Below are 19,469 nucleotides of genomic sequence, written 5' to 3'. Positions count from 1 at the left end.
AATCTGTTCTGAATACTGTACATATATATCATAGATATATATATAAATATATATTATGCTTGTTATCGCTGAACTTTGTTGTCACTATAGAAGTAGCAGCAGATGATGTAATAGGGTGCACCAGTGGACTATGCTTTGCCCTGCAGTGTCTGACTGGGTATCAAACAGCGGTATACAGCAGAATATAGCACCTTATGGATGAAAATAGTGTTGATGAATCCTTACCGGACACAGCATTAGGTACACTTGTGAAAATCAGCCAATATTACGTTGAAAGCCCCTTTTATACTGCCAAGAAAAGCCAACATCTTTTTCTGGTCCCTACTATAGAGGCGCGGGAATCAGTTACAAAGGCTAAGTTCTGTGTAAAAGGCACAGGCGAAGAAATGCTAGGCAGGACAAGGGGTGTGAAGTTACAGAATATCGTATATGTGAGGAACGCCGTATATCTATGCGTAAGTGCACAAAGTTGCAGAAATTTGCTTGCTTCTGTTTAAAAGGCACAGGTAAATACTGTACTGTAAATGACGCTGATGCATCAATTTTGCAGGATCTCTGTGTGAAAGCGGGACTCATTACTCATTAGCCACTTGTAAGGCTCCGTTGCCACAATTTCTCTGGCTCGCAGTATGAAAGAGGCTGGTGTACCTAATATTGTGGCCTGATGAGCTTCTTGAGATGTTTAGTAAGTTCTTCCCGGGAGAAAAAGAAAAAGAAATTAATCAGATATTGCCCTGTTCTAAATTCCACTCCTACAACATTTTAAGCAACTAAGGAGACTCTGCTAAATATAGCAAAACGTCCAATTAAAATAAACACAATTACATACGCTCGTTTTGCAATATAAAATAGAAAAATGCCTTTTTGTATTTGTTTTCAAACACAAAGCCATGAAGCACACTACCAAAAGCTTATTTTTTGGGGAGTTCAAACTCCCCTCCTTTGCTGTGCTTTTAAAATGAATCCCAGAGATGAGCTGGCGTTTAGCACATCTGAGCAGTGGGATCAACCTCCCCTGGGGTGTAGAAATCTGGGATGGGCAAGCCGGTGTGCAGCGTCACCTGTTACAAAAAAAAAAAAAAAGACAGTCATGATGAATAAAGCCACTAGGGGGTGCTGTTGCTACACTTAAACGAGGCAAAAACCGATGTGCGTTCTACCTGTACATTCCGGTTTAGGCTGATGGCTGGGTAGAAGGCGCCCTCCAGACCCTCGAAGGCAACGGGCCCCTGCTGCTCATCGTTGATGAGGAATATGAGGATCCTACGCGTGAAGTCCAGCAGCACGCCGATGGTGGAACCTTTGCTGATGCCGCCGTCAGTCCTGTGCCCCACCACAATAAATGCTGCATTTTTTTTTCCACATTTCACTAAGGGTGTGCATATTTATGCAACTTAGGTATTAGAGGTATTAGTCACCTGTTGGTGTGCGAGTTGTTGTGCATGAACCAGGAACGGTTGTTATCCACATACATGGCCCAGGCCTTATCGTCTTTGCCCAGCATGACGTCTTTCAGGACGTCGGCGCGCGCCACCCCAAAGGCGGGATCGGGATGGTTGTCGTAGCGGTCCAGCGTCATCTCCCAGTAATGGATGCCGCGTGAGAAGGCCGCGCCGCCCAAGGCCACGCGATCGTCGTAGCTGTTGCACGAAACCGTCAGGTTGTCGTTGGACAAGATGATGTCCGGGTGCGCCGACGCCGTATCGAAGGTGAACCAGGCCACTGCGCCAAAAAAATATACGGCCAGTTAGATCGGAGTGCGACACCCCGAGGTGTGTAGCAAGTCGTGAAAGTTAGCAACGAGACATAGCATGGGAGCGCGAGAGCTAGCTTACCTGACTGCATATCGCCTGGAGCGAGTCCAGCTGATAGCGAAAAGTGGGAAAGGAAGCAGCAATCAAAAAGAAAGCATGAACATGAGTCATGGTTTTCTTTTTTTTTTTTTTTCTTAAGCCCAAAAAAAGCAAGCTCCTAAAGCCGACGCACGACTTCAAATATTCAAATGCTTTGCGTACCGTGTGACGTGTGCATGATGAGCGTCTTGCTATATTGTCCGACCCCGCTGGTGTTGAAGGCTTTCACCCTGGATTTGTACGTGCTATTGTAGTGCAGGCCGTCTACCGTGCAGATGGTCTCCGTCCCCACGTACACTTCCTGTGGGGAGCGCGCACACACACGGCAGGGCTTTTTTGGCGACGGGTCGGAAAGGAGGCGCGTAGGCAGGTCAGCCTACGCCGGGGTATTAATATAGCCGGGCGGCGGTGAGTCAGTGAGTGGCACGGAAAATGCAGCGGAAGATGAGCGTGACGTTGAATTCATGTGTAAAATGATTGTTCGCTAATATGGGGTACACAAAAAAGATCATCGGCGTAGCAGGAAGAGAATTTGCACATGATTGCGATTCAACAAAAAACTGCTTATTTTAAGTCATATAAAAATATCAGAAAAAAAGAAATACCCGGATGGGATTTATATATGAACACAATGGATAGGTGCTGCTTTTTTTGGTTAGCAACAGAGTTGAAGCTGTTTTTGTCTTATCAAGTCAGGGAACGTACCCTGAAGTGACCGCCGTCGCCGTCATCAAGTTCCAGGATGTATCCGTCCACGGCGACGGTGGAGAGCGGCGGTTGTTTCCATGACAACGTGGCGCTGTTGTTCTCCGTGCAGCATTCTTCCAACTGGAGCATGGGAGCCGACGGCACTGGGGAGGACCAGGTGAATGAATACACAGGAGAAAAAATCAAACTAATTGACAAAAAACACATATTGATTACAGTCTGGGTGGGAGATAAGGCGTCGAGAGGAGCAAACGCCGTACCTTTCATCTGCACAAAGTCCAGCTGGTGGATGGTCTGCAACAGCGGCGCGCTGTCAAGAGTCAAGTCAAAGTCGCTGGTGATTCTGGGCGTCAGCGTCCCTTTGCCCCACTGGCTCTCCGTCATCAGGACTCTCCGGATCAAAGCGTCCGAGATCTGGGAAACAAAAGGACTCGGTCAGCGGACTCGGTGGGTGGGTGACCAGAAAGACAAAGCCAGGCTTACCTGGAGGAAGCCACTGGGGTCGTTTTCTTTGATGACCTCCAGGCAGTATTCCATCAGGCCCGTCGTTTGGCGCAGCTTCACCGTGCAGTGCGAGATCTGGTCACGCACTACCTGGAAACGGAAAACAAGAGGCCACAAAGAAATATAAGAATTGGCAGAAAAGTAGAACGATGATTTTAATTTCTCATGAAACAGGAAACACTATTATGCGGGAGGCTAAGGACTGAACCAGAACGAATGAATGTCATTTCCATTCATTTCAATGGAGGAAGGTGATTTGAGATACACACGATTGGCGTCACGGAACGAATCGCTCCACGTAACTGTTAAAAAAAAAAAGCTTCCCGGCACTGCTGTCTATATGACGAACCATGACTGGCCATGTCCTCAACGGAGAACGTGCGACATTTTCACAGGATGTGTGAACTAGCGTTAGCGCTAGCATCTCTGAGCACGTCTTTCCAGTCCATCTGTCCAAAGCGTCTCCTTATTCAAGTAAAACACACACGCTCCGAGCGGAGATGGACCAGGGGGTTGCTAGGAAACAGTAACCTGGTCGCGGCTACGAGGGGGGTCGAGCGGAGGGAAAATCCTGCGGAGGAAAAATGGAGGAAGACAACCGGTGTAACGTTTGACATTCCTTTGGTCACGCATTGTCCATCACTTGTTGCTAGGCAGACTAAAGGGTGCAGAAAAAGAAGGGCATACATTGATTTTTTTTTTTTGTTGGTACGGCCAAACACTGAATCACCGTGACAACCGCGGAGGACGACAGCCCCTTGTTGCCAGTGCGGTAAAAATCGTTTTCCCTCAAGGCTGACTGATAACATCGAATAACACGCTCAATTATTTACTTTGTCTCTTTATGGGGAAATGATCCCATTTTCGGGATGTCCTTAATTCTTCGGGAGTCTCAGAGGAGACAAAGCACTTGGTTCATTTCAGGTCACGCTTGTAAAGATTCACATTTGAAAGGAAGCAAAGCTCTTTTTACACACACACAGTATCTAAGTTTGTTGGATTCGAACAGACTTTTGTGTACTGTTGATCTGGCTCATAACACCTCCACGTGCCAAGCATCGATTCTCGCCAGCGTCCAAGCGTGAAATTGGAAACACTAACTCACGCCTCTCTTCGCGCCTCACTCCAAACACGTCCCACTTCTCTCTCGTCACGTTACCGGCGACGCAAAGACAAAATGGTTGTCAAATGATCGGGATAAAATACTCAAATATGAAACAGAAGAATATTCCTATCTTAGAAAATGAAAATTAAACATCAACGCCAAGTTGGCCATTTTGCTCCGAACCGAACTGGAAAAATGTTTAAATGCTTTTTGCGCTTTACCTTGAGCTTGTGTTCGTGTTCCTTGTTGACGCAAGCGAGCAGCTGCGCCTTGCGGCGGTTCAATGCGTCGATGAGGGCGTCGCACTGCGCCACAAGACACGCCTCGAATTCCACGCTGTTCTCCTGCGGGACCGAGTTCGTAAGTGGCATGAAGAATACACTTGATAACTTTTCCTCCAACTCTCGTTGACGTGTAATTCCACTGTCGACCAATAAATGGCAGCGCACTGGCTTAATTTGTGAATTTGAAAGAAGAAGAATGAATGATCGTTCGTGTTGACAATTACACTAGTAAACAGAGTTTGAAAACATTTGACAAAATGTTGCGCATTTGGACTTTTCAAACCGTTCTCGAAACAGGAAGTTCTCAGAACTTCAGAACTGCAACAATTGTTCCCTTTCATGAACTAAAAATTGCTTTTGATACTCAGTACTTTTTTTGCTAGAGCTGTTCCAAATATTTTTGGAAGAGCTTTGTGGTATTATCCGTTAGATAAAAGGGATTATCAATGTGACACGATGATAATCCCATTGGTCCGTCACAGAGCGCCTATTGTACCTGGATGTGCTGCACGGTGTTCCTGAGCTGTACCAGGAACTCTTTGGCCTCGCTGGCTCGGTCTGACAGCCCGTTGAGAGCCTGAGACAGTTGACCCTGCAGCGCCACATGAAGGCAGAGCATTAGCGTGAAACAGCCGCTAATTAGCCACTTTTAGCCACTCGTTAGCGGTAGCAGCTCATTAGCGCCTAAACACAAACGCAATTCCTAATGTGTTTTGTGCTTGCGACTTTCTTTCCATGCCGAGTCATTACATATGCACGTGTGAACACACACACACACACACACACACTTACTAATATCTCGTACTTTTAGTTGAGAAGTTCTACTTTTCATCTAACTTGGCAGGGTTTTTTGACTTTTTGGGAAAACATTCAAGCAGGCTGTTGAACAAGATGAAAATTCATAATTCATCACTTGTCTCATCAATAATGCACAACTGTTAAGCTGTGAAATCGCTACCAACGTCATCGTAATTCTAACAGTATGGAGTCCTTATTTAAGACACACACAGACAGCAGTGTATCGATCGGTTTGATTAGATTATTGGATTTATTCGAAATCATTTGGATTGGTAATTTTGCTTGGGAAAAAATGTTAATAAAATATAATAAGAATAAAAAGAATAATCCATTTTTTGATTATTGTCCATAAGTGATTATTCTCTTGATTAAAGATTTACTACATTTGTCCATTTTACTTTTTATCTCTTATTTTCTAATTGTATATTTTCATCTCACTGTTTTGTCCGTGATGTCCAATTTGCATAATTTTTGGTGTGCATGCAAGAAGAGCACACAAGCTGCCTGCCTGCCCACCACAAGCCCAAAAATAGCATCTGGCACACTCCACTCCAAATACACGTGTGTGCAGTATCCTGGGTGACAGTACGTCTTCACCAAAAGCGATAAGAGCCCTATGCAAAAAATCTGACACCTTTCCAATATAGTTGCTAACTTGCATCCAAATATTTGAGTGACGGCCTGACTGATTGTCGTGGTAACGGAATTCATCGTCAGCATGTTTTGGGGCAGGGATCAGGGGGGGAGGGCCCAGCTTCATGTCAACAAGCCACTGCTCACTTGGGGGCTAATGCCAAGTGTGGCTATTGTTACCATGACGACCAGGGGCAGCGCTAGGGGGGGGGTTGTGACAAGAGCAACCCTGGAGTGCAAAGAGAAAGCAAGGCCATAAAGGCAAAGTTTTTCACTCATGATGGCAAAACTTCATCAACAAACAGATTGCAATTTTGCTGAATATTTGTGAAATTGCATTTCAAAAAATAGATATTTATTTTCTTTTGTAAGCTTGCTTGTGTGTGCACGTGAGTCAAGAAATGTGCTTGGCGGTGCAAACGTCCGACTCCCACCTTGTGCAGCTTCCACATGGCCCCCAGCGCTTTGACTTCGTGTGTGCCGTGCTTGCCCTCCTCGAGGCACTGGTAGCATACGGGCGTCTTGCACTGCACGCAGTACATGCTGAGGTTCTCCAGCTCATGCTCCGTGCATGTGGAGGTCTTGCGGGGCGCGGCGCGTCGCCCGGGGCCGACCCGACCCTGGGCGGGCGGCACCAGCCGGTGCTTGGCGAGCGGACCGCGGGGCGGGTGGCAACGCATACGGCACGGCTCACAGTACATCACGTCGCACTGCTCGCACATGACGGCGGCTTCGCGGGGGCTCCTCTCGCACAGCTGACACTTGAGCGCGGCCGCCCGGCCCTGACGGTAGCGTTCCACGACGCCCTCCAGCACCCGGTTGCGGGGGAAACCGCGCAGACCCCGCTCGTCCAGCACCAGGCTGCGGTGACACTGCGGGCAAGTGATACACGCGTTGCGGGGGATGGGCGCGAGCAGGCAGCCGGCTTGTTGCTGCGCGGGGGGCTGCTGCGGGTGCGGCGCCGGCCCCGGGGGGAACACCCGAACCCCGTTGGGGGACTTCTGGCACGGGGTGGTGGGAAGGCTCACGAAACCCCCGTACGAGCCGTAACCGCTGTCCGCCTCGCTGTACAAGCTCATCTTGTCCAGGTCCAGGTAGTCGTAGTCGGATCCGGAGGCACGGCTGCTCTGTGGGGACTCGGTGTCGGGCGTCTGCACCAGGATGTTGCGGGCGCACGCCAGGCAAATATTGTGCGAGCAGGGCAAGATGATGGGCTCCCGGAAGATGGAGCCGCACACGGGGCACTTGAGCTCTTCCTCCATTTCGTCCATGGCTGCAAGAGCGGAGAAGGGGAGCGATGGTACCGCAACGACCCGCGACCGCTCGTCTGTCTGCACACCGAGTGATTGATTGCGCGTCCACCAGGCGGCGGCGGTCAGCGATCCGTCAGGGGGAGGAGACTAAAGCCTCTGCGCCAATAGACGAGTGGCAGCAGCTGAGCTCGGCTTTCTATTGGACCGCCGCTGGATTCCGCTCAATTCATTGGAGGACTTTAAGTGCGACTCTTTGCACGCGTGAAAGCAAAATGACAACTTCATATTGATAAATACTGTATTCATTGTTAGCTTCGGATGCAAAAAGTAAAATGACTTCATGTTCTTTATATTCTTTAATCATTTATCATTTTTTAGGACTCAAATGTGGCCGTATATAAAAATGTCATCTTTTTATATAGGCAAGCGAGAAATCATTTGCAATTCTAAGTGCTTGATCATATCATATGAAGATCTGATGGAACGATACTGCGCAGTATCCCACAAATAAATGAAAAACCGAGAACACTGCTTTCAAGAAAACTGGCAATCAAACTTCTGAGCGTCTTCAGCAAACAGACGGCAAATGGCAACTTGATCCGTAAAACAATATTTCCCCGGATCTCCATGTTGGTATAAGAAGGACCACTATCTATTTTTGGAACCTGCCGCCTGCGGCATGATGACATTGTTCTCTCTGTAATCCGAGTTAGGGCAGTGTTGTGTGCTGCTTTAGACTTTAACCTCGTTTTTTTTTTTTTTTTCTTAAAGCCTCATACTCAACATATCCCTTCAGCGGAACTCGAGCGCTTGTAATTGATGGGGCAAAGCAGGTAAATAGCATACCACCTATAAATAAATCCCCGGATGACATCTTTTTGGAGCATCTGTGCATGCACCACTTAGAAGACCGATGGTCTCCTATCTTCAGCCAAATTGTGAGGTAAAGGGAACAGGTCTGAGGATTGTGAGGCATACAAGGTAGGGGGCACTCGACTTTCTTCAAATCGGAGTTGCTGCCCGACCTTTTGACCAGACATTTTTTTGTGTGCCCGCCTCCGATGTTGACTTTTAGCCCTTCTTTTAATTTAGTTGCTTTTTCATTTGCTGTAGATTCATCTGACCGGGGGGGATGTCTGTTGCCATGGTTACCACTCTGCCGGCGCTGATGAGTACACACGCGGAGTGCTGCGCTCTTTCGACTCTCTTCAATCTCCACGCTCCACATTTATCCATGCGACAGCTGACGGATGGCGGCCGGTCATTTGGAGGCTTCAGCAGCGCTGCGTGGGCGTGGAGAGGCTCGAACAAGTGCGCGGCAAAAGGAATTTTCTCGAGATGTTCCGCTTGTTTCATGTAAAGCACATATTGCGTTCACAACATTCCCCTAAATAAACCGATGCAAGTCATCCCATTATGATAAATGAAATGTCTCACATGAAAATAAATGGGCATATGGATTAAAAACCAAATATCGGATGGCTGATAATCGCTGGAATCCTGTGAAATCTACTGACCATGTAGATCTAATTCTGCTGACCTCAGCTTTTACAGCAAAATCTTTTGAATGTTCTGAAAGCAAGGGTAAAAGCTTTTTTCACGTGCACGCGCAATTTTAAGGCCCGTGCTGCTCCCTTAAAACAGAAAACCGAAGGTCCAAATCACTCATGACGCACACAATCTCTACTGTGGCGTAAAAAAAAACCTGTCGGAAGTCGTGGGAGGCGTTCATTTTATTTTGAGGGAGGGGGGGGGCAAGAATCATTCTCAGACCCACACCCACGCACGCCAGCCTCAGAACATGATGTACGTGATTTCTGTGAATTGAAAATAATCTTCTGATTCATATTGGTTTCCAGCAAGGTCTCCATTTTGGTTTCACTCTTTGCTTTGTGATCTCCATTGCAGGAGCTCACTTAACTGGCCTTTCTCATGACTCCCCAGGGTGCTGCTATTGCCGTAGCTTCAGCTTGGGGGTGGCTAGTCAATAAGACTGGTTACCAAGTCAACCTGTTTTCCTTCATATGTCTAAAGGGAAATTAAATGAAAATTAAAAAAAGGATGGGAAAGTGATTCACAGGCAACTTTGTGGGAAAATTTTTTTCAATTGCTATCCAATACCAAATTACAAAATGGCTCCAACAAGGGCAGAGGGGATTTGTTTCTTTGCCACACACACACATTCCCAGAAAGACCCCCACGCACATAATGGCATCAGCTCTTATTACTGCGGGCTGCATGGAAGCGCTCCTTTTGTTTGGGTCCCGTGAAAGCAGAACAGGTGGAGAGAAGTGGAGCACAATAAAAGATTCTCTTACAGGCACCACCGTGGCCGAGTATTCCCTCCTCGGGGAAAGAAAGAATAATAACAGGAATTGGTTTGCCAGCAAAAATTCATCGTACATTATTCATTACCAGCAACATCACTGGTAACTATTCTGTGTATATTTTGTGACTTGCTTCTCAAAATGAGCCAGGCACATTTATCAGCAGCAGTCGAAAGTCATCAAGCCATTTTGGATAATGAAAAAAAAAAAAAAACCATTAGTCTAATAATTGCGGTGCAGATTCCCTGCGGAGGCTTTATCGCACGAGATACCTAGAGCGACACGGCACGTGTAAGGCCTACGCTTGCTCACGTTGTAATCCTGGGTGCCCACACATGGTGTGTTCCAGAATTTGCTCAGGCCGCAGGTTACGAGTTATTACAGCCGTTTCCAGGGTCAAATTCTTGTCACTCGTAAAAATCACTTCCTCTCGTTTTGCCTACATCTGCTTTTATTGCAAAGGCTTTAATGAGCAAACTGCTAGCTAACCAGCTAATTCTAAAATCATCACGTTCTGCTCTTTATCGGAATAAAATGACAAAACATGCTTTTGTAATGCTCTTTATTGGAATATAATATTACGAAATAATAAAGTTCAGATCAACTTTAAACCTCAACTACTGCATCATGGGTCTTAGTTGTTCATTCAATACAATTCTCTACCTGCAGTGTTAATATAGAACTGCCATTTTACATAATTAGTGAAGTGTTAAAATAGAACTGCCATTTTACATACTTAGGATAAATCATGATCAGCCATAGTATGAAATAAGCGTGGAGCTTCAAACGTTCCTACGATCAAGTCACATCAGCTCCACGTCAAACAGCAACACGGTTCCGAAAAATCTCACGTGGGTGATCTTCTCCACGTCCACTCGGTATTTGAATTCCACGACATCCTTGTGATTGACAGACACGTGGAAGGAATCGGCGCCACAGTGGATGACCATCTGAACCATAAAGAGAGCAACAGGTAAACATGTTTTTTTTTTTACAACTTGGGAAGAAATTAAGGCAACAACCTCAAAGTAGAAATTGGCTCCATCAAAGGGGAAAGCAATCTCCTCCTTGCGCGGCTTGTCTCCAGGGCCCTTGGCAGGATGCCATCTAATCAGCTCGTCCTCCTTTTTGCCGATCTTGCCATTAAGAAAGGAGTTGCGCCAAAACACATTCTTGCCGGACTCGTTGAAGCAAACTACCATGGACAGGGCTATGCCGTACAAACTGCTATTGCCCAGCATCAGATCGACTTTGAAACTGCAAAACAAAAAAAAACATGTCAGTCATATGAACAGCTTTGCGGCCTAGCGCTTGTACCTTTTCGGTTTCGTCTCGACTCGTCCCCTGATGACGACGCTGCGGCCCACACTGAGACCTCCGACCAGCTCCCCCAATAGACCCTCCTGCAACAAGGGAATGTAATTTGTGGATTGTGTTTATGATTGATGTAATAACGGCTGACATGTTTTAACTCACCGCCGTATCGTTCATAGCGATTTTGCGCCAGCATTTGATAGTTGAAAGCTTTCTGGTCACGGTGAGATTTTTCTACGATGAAAGAAAACAGCATGATCATATGTCTAGTTATTATTTTTAATCATATCTGGAAGCTCACTTACAGCATCGATCTTTCCAGCAAGGGCCAACTGGTTGACAAGTTCCAGTGCCAGTTGCTCAGCGTAGGTCAGATTCTGGAAGCAATGTTTGATGAATGTGAAGTGGATATAGCTAGTAACACTGATTTACTCACCTTGCTTTCGGTTGTGTTTGGCTCATACTTGTCATTGAAGGTCCATGTTGTCGGGATCTTCTTAGGTTTCTTACTATTGATTAAGATGGACATGGTGAACAGAAAGACCATGACAATGATTCCCAACAGGAAGCCCGACTGCCAGGTCTATGGTTTTGGATGAGAAGACAAAAAAAGTAGCATCATTAATACGATTCAAAATAATTTGGAATTCAAATTGAATAGTTTTACTTTAGCACCCTCTAGCGGTACACGATGGAAATCACTGATTTTAATGTTCAAATCACTCATTCTAATGTTCAAATTATCTTAAAATGTCCTTTTAACTTGAAAGTATATAATCTAACTGAAGGTATCACAATTCAAATAAGTAGTTTGTTGAATTTGGCAAATAAAGAAAAGGCACACATTTTTCCTAAATGGATAGATGCAAAAAGTGGTTGAATGCTTTCCACTCACGCATCGTCTCCCCTTCTGTTTCGGATTCTGCTCAGGGGTGTCCCAAATCAGACAAGTATCTGCAGCAACCATCATGACTTTCCGATTTGATCCTGAAGCTCAACTTGTCGCGCTTCTACTCGGTCGGGCGACTCTTTACCACCAGCATTCGACTGATGGCGTGTTCGTGACGTTTAAAGCTTGTTTTGTGAGCTATTTTACGTCGATCTGTATGTTTTGTGAATTATTATAACTTTGCTCTGAAGTACGAATGCAAGACGTTTCAAACGATTAAAGATTTGATAGAATGATAATGGTCTTGACGCAGTGGCATTGGCTGATGCATTCAGGCGCAATGGACAAACGTCACATTTAAAGCACAGACAAACTTTGATGAGGTCAAACTCAGCACAGAACAAAACTAATAACGTTTTGTTTTTTTTCTTGGTGCAACGTTAAGATGCCACAAATGTGTGTTTGTATGATCTAGACAACGGAAAAAAAGCAAAATTAAATATTAATTAAATAAATTAAATAATAAATTGAATTAAATAATTCAAATAAAGTGTACTGAGATATTTATGCATTGTGTTGGTAGTGTATTATTGCCCATTTCCTGTAACAATTTATCAAGCAAGAAAAAAAACAAAACTGCCCAACAACAGACATTGGATAATTTTCATAATGATGTATCATGGCAAGTTGCTTCCTCGTTGTCAACTGAAGCATGTCGTGTACTGTGTAATATATATTTCACTGGCACGATAGTAATATTTGCGGTTTGTTGATCGATGTGTTGTAGAAGCACAATTCTTAAGACTCAGAATTTGTAGCTATGGCTAATAGCTTCCCAGATCTTTCCTAACTAGCGAGACAAACTACTACCAAATTTAATACATTCAAACTATGAGAACCCAGGTTAGTCATTTTTATTTTTGCAACATCAGCAAAGCTTCTCACGCAAGCACAAAGATTAATTCGACACCCTGGTTTTTATTCAAAGACTAAAAAGAACCAAAGTTACATCCAACTATACTGATGTACCTCCAGTTGACGCACTTTTGCATGTTCAAAAGACAACAGATCTCCTTTTAATGCGCTTTCTTGACTTGAATGAAAGAAAAAATTTTGTTCTGCGCTTTTATTGATTACAATGTAAAGAAAACAATTTACTCATTTTACATATTAAGTCACACAAGTAGTAATCGTGTTCATCCGTGTAAAAAAAAAAAAAAAAAGTCAACAATCCTGTGTTCTAATAATCCTTCATGTATGATATATGATCATGAAATGGCTCTTTTGACATGGCATTGATGAAGTCACAGAAGCCTGACATCCATCAGCTTGATGTCTCCCTCCACTTTCACACGCGTGGTCTTGTCTAGCCCCTTCAAACGGTGCTTGAAGTCCAATACGTGGGCATTGTTGACGGACACGTTGAAACCCTTCTCGCTACAGTGGATGACCATCTGGAAGAGATTCAACAAGTCAACTCATTGCCCTTAACCTTTTGTGTCGAATAGTGAGTCATTTATATCACCTCAAAGTAGGAGTTGGCTTCAAAGGGAAAGGAGTTCTGCTGACGCTCATCAGTACCCCAAATTCCATCAATGTAGGCGGTCCGAACAAACACGTTGATATCTCCGTTGTAATTGAAACGAGGATGCAGGCGCAATGAAATATTGGTGGTATTGTCCAACAGGTCGACCATAAATCTACAATGCAAAAAAGTGCAAACATGTTGTCATGGTGACAGCTTTTATTTGTGGATGATCTGGTCTAGTAAATACTTGTTAGGGGATCGATTGACTCGTCCTCTAATGGAGATATTGCGGCCAACTTTCAGACCTCCAACCAGATTCCCGATGTGAGAAACCTGCAACATGAGAAAGTCATTTGTGAATGCTTAAGACCAGACACTAAAACTGAAATGCACAAAAAAAAAAAAGATAAACTCACCCCAACAGGTTTCATGATAATATTGAGCCAGCATATGATGTCATTAGTTGAATCAGGGTTGTCAGTGGTCTTAAAGTCTCTAAACTTTTTTTTTTTTTTAAACAACACATAGTTAGCATCATCATGGCGTCACGCAACTTTTGGTTAACGCTTGCGAGGCGACAACTTACAGATTGGATCTTACTCCTAATTACCATATTGTTAACGAGTGCCAGACCGAGTTGCTCGCTGAAGTTCAACATGTGAGAGGAACTTAACAGCTGAAAGCAAAAGTGTTGAACTTGGATTATTTAGTATTATTTCAGCCATAAATCGGTCACTCGTAAATCTGAAGGAAGGCAACTTGACTGTTCTGCTTTGGTCCGTACATGGCTTCTTCCCTCCACTGCCGGTGATAGAACATCGTCATTGTCGTCGGTCACGTACACAAGTTGTTTGCCCCAATCCGAAAGATCTATAACTGGAGAATCATCGTAATCGTTTGGCTTTTTGTTTTTGTTAAAGATCAACACGGGCAGTAGGATCACGATAACCAGTAGGATAACCACCAGGAGTCCAACCAGAAGCGAGACATATCGGGTCTGTGTGTTCAACTGAGGAGACAAATATTCCTCTGCCGCCTAAAAACAAAAATAGAGTCATTCATAAAATCCAAAACAATTGTGGTATTCAACTCAAGACAGCGTCACACTTGGCCTGTGATATTTGGTATGTTAATAATCAAACTGGATATACTTTTTTAGATGGGAAGAAAAAAATCCTTACAAAAACGTAGTCAGAATAATATTACATTTTCAAATGTTTTATCCTCAAGGGGCGGCCCATTTTGCCAACTATTCAAAATGTAATTACAATTAATTGGTTTTCCACATTATTTACAATTAACTGCCAGCTAATTGACATGGATGTTCAGAAGGTTGGATAACTTACACTACGCTCAGGCATTTTCCAAGTGAAGGAGGCTTCAGACGGGTCTATTGGGTTGGGTTCTGAAACTCGACGTCCACGGGAGGGGCGCGACTTCGCGGAAGCTTTCGAGCGGTGGTGACTTTGTGACGCACTTAACAAAAGGACAAGGAACAAAAAGGACGAAAAAATATGACTCTTGGAATGTATGAAAGTTATTAAAGCTTTATTGGGGTGATGGATTGTCGGAAGGACGGTTTACGACATTTTACAATTAATTAAACGTCACAAAGTAACGCCCGAGACGGCTGAGGTTATAATGAGGTCAAGTTCAATACAGATACAATGTAATGATAAAACAAAACAGATTTATTTGACTCCATGTTGGAAAAGAAAAATCGAATGTGCACCTTAAAACTCACAATACTTAGGTATCTAATTATTATTCCCTCTTGAATGTCTTTTTTTTTTTTTTTAAACAGTAGCTGCTCAGCTCCTACCTCGAGGGTGCATTTTTAGAGTCACCTACAAGAAGGGCACAGATGGAGTTGAATAAATAAAATGAGTTCACGTGAGGATGTTGCAGAAGAAATTCCAAAGTCACAGGAACTTTAGACCTTCAAGGTGATTACAGCTATAAAGGGAAAGTCTTCATAAGGTTGATTTAGTTACCAATAAGCCTATTAAAAGAAGGATAAGTTGAGATATGGAGATCTAGAGAAGGCAAATTCAATTATTGTCATTCTTAAGAAATGCGGAAATGAATATAAGGCAAATTGATTTCGGGGTCCTTTATTGCACTCAGCGCTTCCCAATGAAACCAGACTTCAAGTCATGCAAAACATCACTGCATAGACAAACTACATTTTATTGCAGCCATTCTTTTACATCACTTTCTTGCAAAATGACCAAATCAAGTGGCACGCAGTGTTTCATGCCAACCAAAGAGAAATGCCACCATCTACTGGTCATACGTGGTAATTGTTAGCGCATTAAAATGTATTGGAAAATTAATTCAAGACGCATAAGAGTGTATTTACTTTTTAATTATTTGAGTGTACCTACATTAAAATAATTTTCAATCAGGTTATAATATGCAGAGTTTAACCAGTTTATAAATGTACTGTACGATGGAGCAATGGTGCGTTCATGTGATTCAGTAAAAAAGGACGACAAGAGGTTTGCGTACTCCAAATTACAACCGTTTTATGGCATTCAATATAATGATTAAAAATAAAAAAACAATCTGTTGGTGTATTAAGCACATCTTTGTGCTATTGCTCCGTGATCAGCATCTTTTATCTTTAATCTCACTTTGGCACTTTTGAATTGACAGGAAACGACTTCAATATGACGAACGCGGCACAACCGGTAAAAATGTCAAATTAAAGGCTAGAAACGTCCCATATTATCTATTTCAAGATATTCGTCGAGTCATTTTAGAGTTAAATGTCCCGAAATCCGACCCGAACCTGATGAACCTTTTTAATCATCCTTTGAGGGCGGATTTTGGGATTTGCCCTTGAACGCATCAAAAAGGGAGTGCATTTTTGGTTAGCTCATCGGTCGAGAGCTCCACCATGTTTCCCTCGAGTCTGGGTCAAAAACACCCCTCGCCGATATGCTATCTCCTTGTCAGCGTGTGCTTCGTGTCCTTGCCGTTTACCGGGGCCAAGCAGGGCAGCCTCCGGGAAGTCACGGACGGCAACTGGGAGGACATCCTGACCGGAGAGTGGATGATTGAATTGTCAGTAGCTTTAGCTAAGTCCGTCAGCTAGCCACATGGAGGGGGACACCGGGGAGGGCATTTTGTTGGCTTAACTTTTTACAATTCAAAATATTTGCAACTGTTCAATTAAACCACAATTATTTGTTCTAATGTAATGTTGTGGTAGAATGTTTGGTAGTTGTTTTGCTAGGCTACGTTAGCTTGGCCAACGAGCCGGCTAATTACATGCACAAGCTAGCACTAACTGTTTTGATGTTCAGGTTTTGAATCTTTACCTTACTAGTGATGCAAGTACTTTTCTACATATCATTGACTGATGGACAGTGGACGATGTATATATATATTTTTTTAATCAAATGTTAAGTCATTCACTGTCGGGGCTTTTCAATGCCGACTTCCCCATTTTGACTTATCATTTTAGAACACTCCAAGAATATTAATCTTACCAAAAGAGGAAATGTTTTTCTCTAATCAAAACAAACTTTCTGCATTATTACATTCTCTAGCAATCTGTTTCTACCTTTTTTATTATTTATCCAAAGGTGGTTAGAAAAACCATTTAGTCCAAAGAAATTTAAGAGAGATAAATATGCTTTTGTGACAACTTACAAAAGACAACTTAAACCCCGACAGCTATGCACCCTGGTGTCCAGCCTGCCAGCACCTGCAACCGGTGTGGAAGGAGTTTGCTGAATGGGGGGAGGACATGGGTGTCAACATCGCCAAGGTGGACGTGACGGAGCAACCAGGTCGGGAGCGCCACAAAAAAAATATTTGGTGGTTTTGTTACTGAGTCTGAACTTGTTTTTCCTTCTTACTTGGAAGGTCTTAGTGGGAGATTCATCATTACGTCACTTCCAACTATTTACCAGTAAGTTATTTCTACAATTTTGCATTCATTTATGTAAAAAAAAAAAAAAAAGTTCAGGTCTTGTATAAATGGCTTTTTTCCTGTGCGTCCCAGTTGCAAAGATGGCGTCTTCCGCAAATACCAGGGTGCACGCACCAAGGACGAATTCCTCAGCTTTGTGGACGAGAAGAAGTGGAGTACGGTGGAGCCGGTCTCCTCCTGGTTCGCTCCCTCGTCTTTTCTGTGAGTGCCCAACATTGTCTGTCCAATCATATCTACGTGTTTTGACTGTCCTGATTCCACTCCCGATAATAAACGATGTCACCGCAAAACAAAACTTTGAATGACGTCTTGTGTCAACTTTTGCAGAATGAACTCAATGTCTGCTCTCTTCAAGCTCTCCATGTTCATCCGGGTAAGTGCTTTGAGAACGCAATGAGACAAAAGTGGAGGAAAAGTAGCTTACATAATGTGGGACGATTCTCGCAGCGTTGTCATAACTACATGACGGAGCAACTGGGCATTCCCGTGTGGGGCTCGTACGTCATCTTTGGCCTGGCCACACTCTTCTCCGGCCTCGCTCTTGGACTGGTGAGTAAAAACTGAACTCCCTTGTCAAACATTTTGGTATGTGAAGTAACATAGGCAATGTTTTTTTTTCAGCTGCTGGTGTTTATCGCCGACTTTGTCTTCCCGTCTCGACGATTCTCTCCGAACTACTATCAGAGTGAGTCTACATTCTCATTGTGGAAAACGTAATACATCATTTTTAGTTTATTAGGAACAAATATTTTTTTCTGAGTCATATGGTAGGATTGAAGTGTTTATACGTGCTAATAATGATGATCATTTTGAAACTAAATCAAACTTATTACATGTAAATAACAGGCAAAATTATCAAAAGAAATGCTAAATGTAAATTTACTTCAAATTTAAAAAACTATCCATCTATCTCAGCGGTATCTCATATATTTAATAAGTTCGCTTCAAAAATTCCGATTCTTTACACTGCTTACGTTGGTTATAAAAAGTCCACACACCCTCCACACATTTCTTGGGCATATCCTTTTAAAAGTGGGAATGCGACTGTGTTCCGAATGAATCACATCAACACTCGATACCACCGAAATTCCTCCGGTCAGCCCCAAATAAATTCCAGCTCCTCTAGTCAGCATTTTCAAGCTGAGCGCTTCCACAGCATGCGAGAGATGAAGAGTAATTTCCGTGGCATCTCTGATGTCGCTGGCGTGCAGAGAAAGAAGCCGGCGATCAGGCGTGGCTCCAACAGCAGCAGGAGGAGGAGGAGCACGAAGCCGACGGCGAGGAGGAGGACGACGACGACGAAGAGGAGGAGGAGAAGGACGACGAGGCGTGGCGGATGCGGCAACGCCTCGCTGCCACCCTCGAGAGCCAGCCCAAGGCGGGACAGGCCGTTAGGAAGCGGGCAGTGCCCGGACGCATACAGCAAAATGAGGATGAAGAAGAAGAGGAGGAGGAGGAGGACACCTAGAAGGGCGGAGTGGAGCAGCATGTTGTGTCTTGTCGAGTGGGAGGAACCTCGCACTTCCAACAACGTTTACAACGCGACTCTCTTCCTCCTCCCTTTCCCCCCCTCTTCCTCTTCGGGCACTCCACCCGGGAACAGAACTTGAGCGTTGGGAGGTCCGTGGAGCCGTTGGGAGTTTGCGGTGTTCTTTTATCAGCTATGCATCCTTTCTTTCTTTTTCTATTTGATTCTGTTTTTAAATAACGGTTTCATCTGATGTACATAGATGTCATTTGTCCCTGTAACAATGTTTGATGAGTGCAGTGTTAGCCAAAGTTAGGCTTGCAAAATTCTAGGAACTTTTTCAAAGATGGAAACTTTTCATGGAAAGTACCAGGAATTTAATTGGGAATAAATGAGGACTTTACAGAAATTGGATGTTGTCTTATATAATAAAAAATAAATAAAAAAATCGCAAAATGTACAATAACATCTCTAAAGAATTAAAACAATTTGAGAGTATTGAAAAATATGTATACTTATTTAGAAGAAAGCATGTTTTTTGATTGACGTTTGCGTTTACAGTTACAACGCTGTAATCTATCTTTTTGCCTGTAGGTGTCACTAAACTACCTGAAAATAGATTCATTCAACCCAAGCGGGTTAAGTTCAGAATTCAAAGCGTGTCGGTGTTAATGAGTCCCGGGGAAACAAATCAGCCAGCCGAGCGACCGTTTCCATGGTGATGGCGAGTTTTGTTGTGGTGCTCGGCACCCGACCCGAAACTCACATCTGGTCCTGGGTCAGTCAAAAAGCCCCCCGACACGCATGCATCCACTCCCCGAGTTGATTTTTTTTCTCCAATTGACTGGGAATTGGAATTCAT

General features: G+C 43.9%; 4 protein-coding genes across 5 annotated transcripts; 1 reads left to right on the top strand and 3 right to left on the bottom strand.

Moving 5' to 3' along the window:
* Nucleotides 1-869: 869 nt before the first annotated feature.
* trim9 (tripartite motif containing 9) lies at nucleotides 870-7,156 on the bottom strand. 2 transcript variants are annotated; one of them, XM_085932030.1, is made up of 11 exons: nucleotides 6,320-7,156; nucleotides 4,951-5,046; nucleotides 4,392-4,514; nucleotides 3,045-3,155; nucleotides 2,822-2,975; nucleotides 2,559-2,704; nucleotides 2,016-2,154; nucleotides 1,836-1,865; nucleotides 1,419-1,722; nucleotides 1,161-1,323; nucleotides 870-1,061 (listed from the first exon to the last, which is right to left on the bottom strand). In XM_085932030.1, the coding sequence occupies exons 1-11, from the start codon at nucleotides 7,154-7,156 to the stop codon at nucleotides 984-986; spliced, it is 2,181 nt and encodes a 726-aa protein (XP_085788156.1). In that variant the 3' UTR covers nucleotides 870-983. The 2 variants fall into 2 exon arrangements, with proteins under 2 accessions (XP_085788156.1, XP_085788155.1); XM_085932029.1 differs by having other exon boundaries at nucleotides 1,419-1,731; nucleotides 2,559-2,975.
* Nucleotides 7,157-10,010: 2,854 nt separating this feature from the next.
* On the bottom strand, nucleotides 10,011-11,840 carry LOC147045050 (galectin-8-like). The gene is made up of 7 exons (XM_085932817.1): nucleotides 11,675-11,840; nucleotides 11,216-11,362; nucleotides 11,085-11,156; nucleotides 10,942-11,013; nucleotides 10,783-10,868; nucleotides 10,488-10,722; nucleotides 10,011-10,415 (listed from the first exon to the last, which is right to left on the bottom strand). The coding sequence occupies exons 1-7, from the start codon at nucleotides 11,747-11,749 to the stop codon at nucleotides 10,269-10,271; spliced, it is 834 nt and encodes a 277-aa protein (XP_085788943.1). The 5' UTR covers nucleotides 11,750-11,840; the 3' UTR covers nucleotides 10,011-10,268.
* Nucleotides 11,841-12,779: 939 nt separating this feature from the next.
* On the bottom strand, nucleotides 12,780-14,672 carry LOC147045049 (uncharacterized). Its single transcript, XM_085932781.1, has 7 exons — nucleotides 14,543-14,672; nucleotides 13,981-14,232; nucleotides 13,783-13,872; nucleotides 13,613-13,696; nucleotides 13,444-13,529; nucleotides 13,194-13,368; nucleotides 12,780-13,122 (listed from the first exon to the last, which is right to left on the bottom strand). Exons 1-7 carry the CDS (start codon nucleotides 14,555-14,557, stop codon nucleotides 12,973-12,975), a joined length of 852 nt encoding a protein of 283 aa, XP_085788907.1. The 5' UTR covers nucleotides 14,558-14,672; the 3' UTR covers nucleotides 12,780-12,972.
* Nucleotides 14,673-15,911: 1,239 nt separating this feature from the next.
* tmx1 (thioredoxin-related transmembrane protein 1) lies at nucleotides 15,912-19,016 on the top strand. The gene is made up of 8 exons (XM_085932753.1): nucleotides 15,912-16,265; nucleotides 16,881-16,996; nucleotides 17,073-17,118; nucleotides 17,212-17,340; nucleotides 17,467-17,512; nucleotides 17,587-17,688; nucleotides 17,761-17,824; nucleotides 18,351-19,016. Exons 1-8 carry the CDS (start codon nucleotides 16,099-16,101, stop codon nucleotides 18,605-18,607), a joined length of 927 nt encoding a protein of 308 aa, XP_085788879.1. The 5' UTR covers nucleotides 15,912-16,098; the 3' UTR covers nucleotides 18,608-19,016.
* The last annotated feature ends 453 nt before the right edge of the window (nucleotides 19,017-19,469 follow it).

The sequence above is a fragment of the Syngnathus leptorhynchus genome, chromosome 15 (assembly GCF_054491065.1).
Source record: "Syngnathus leptorhynchus isolate UIUO chromosome 15, UIUO_Slep, whole genome shotgun sequence".
Classification (NCBI taxonomy): Eukaryota; Metazoa; Chordata; class Actinopteri; order Syngnathiformes; family Syngnathidae; genus Syngnathus; species Syngnathus leptorhynchus.
The sequence above is the reverse complement of the archived record's forward strand: the minus strand, read 5'-3'. Positions and strand labels throughout refer to the sequence as shown.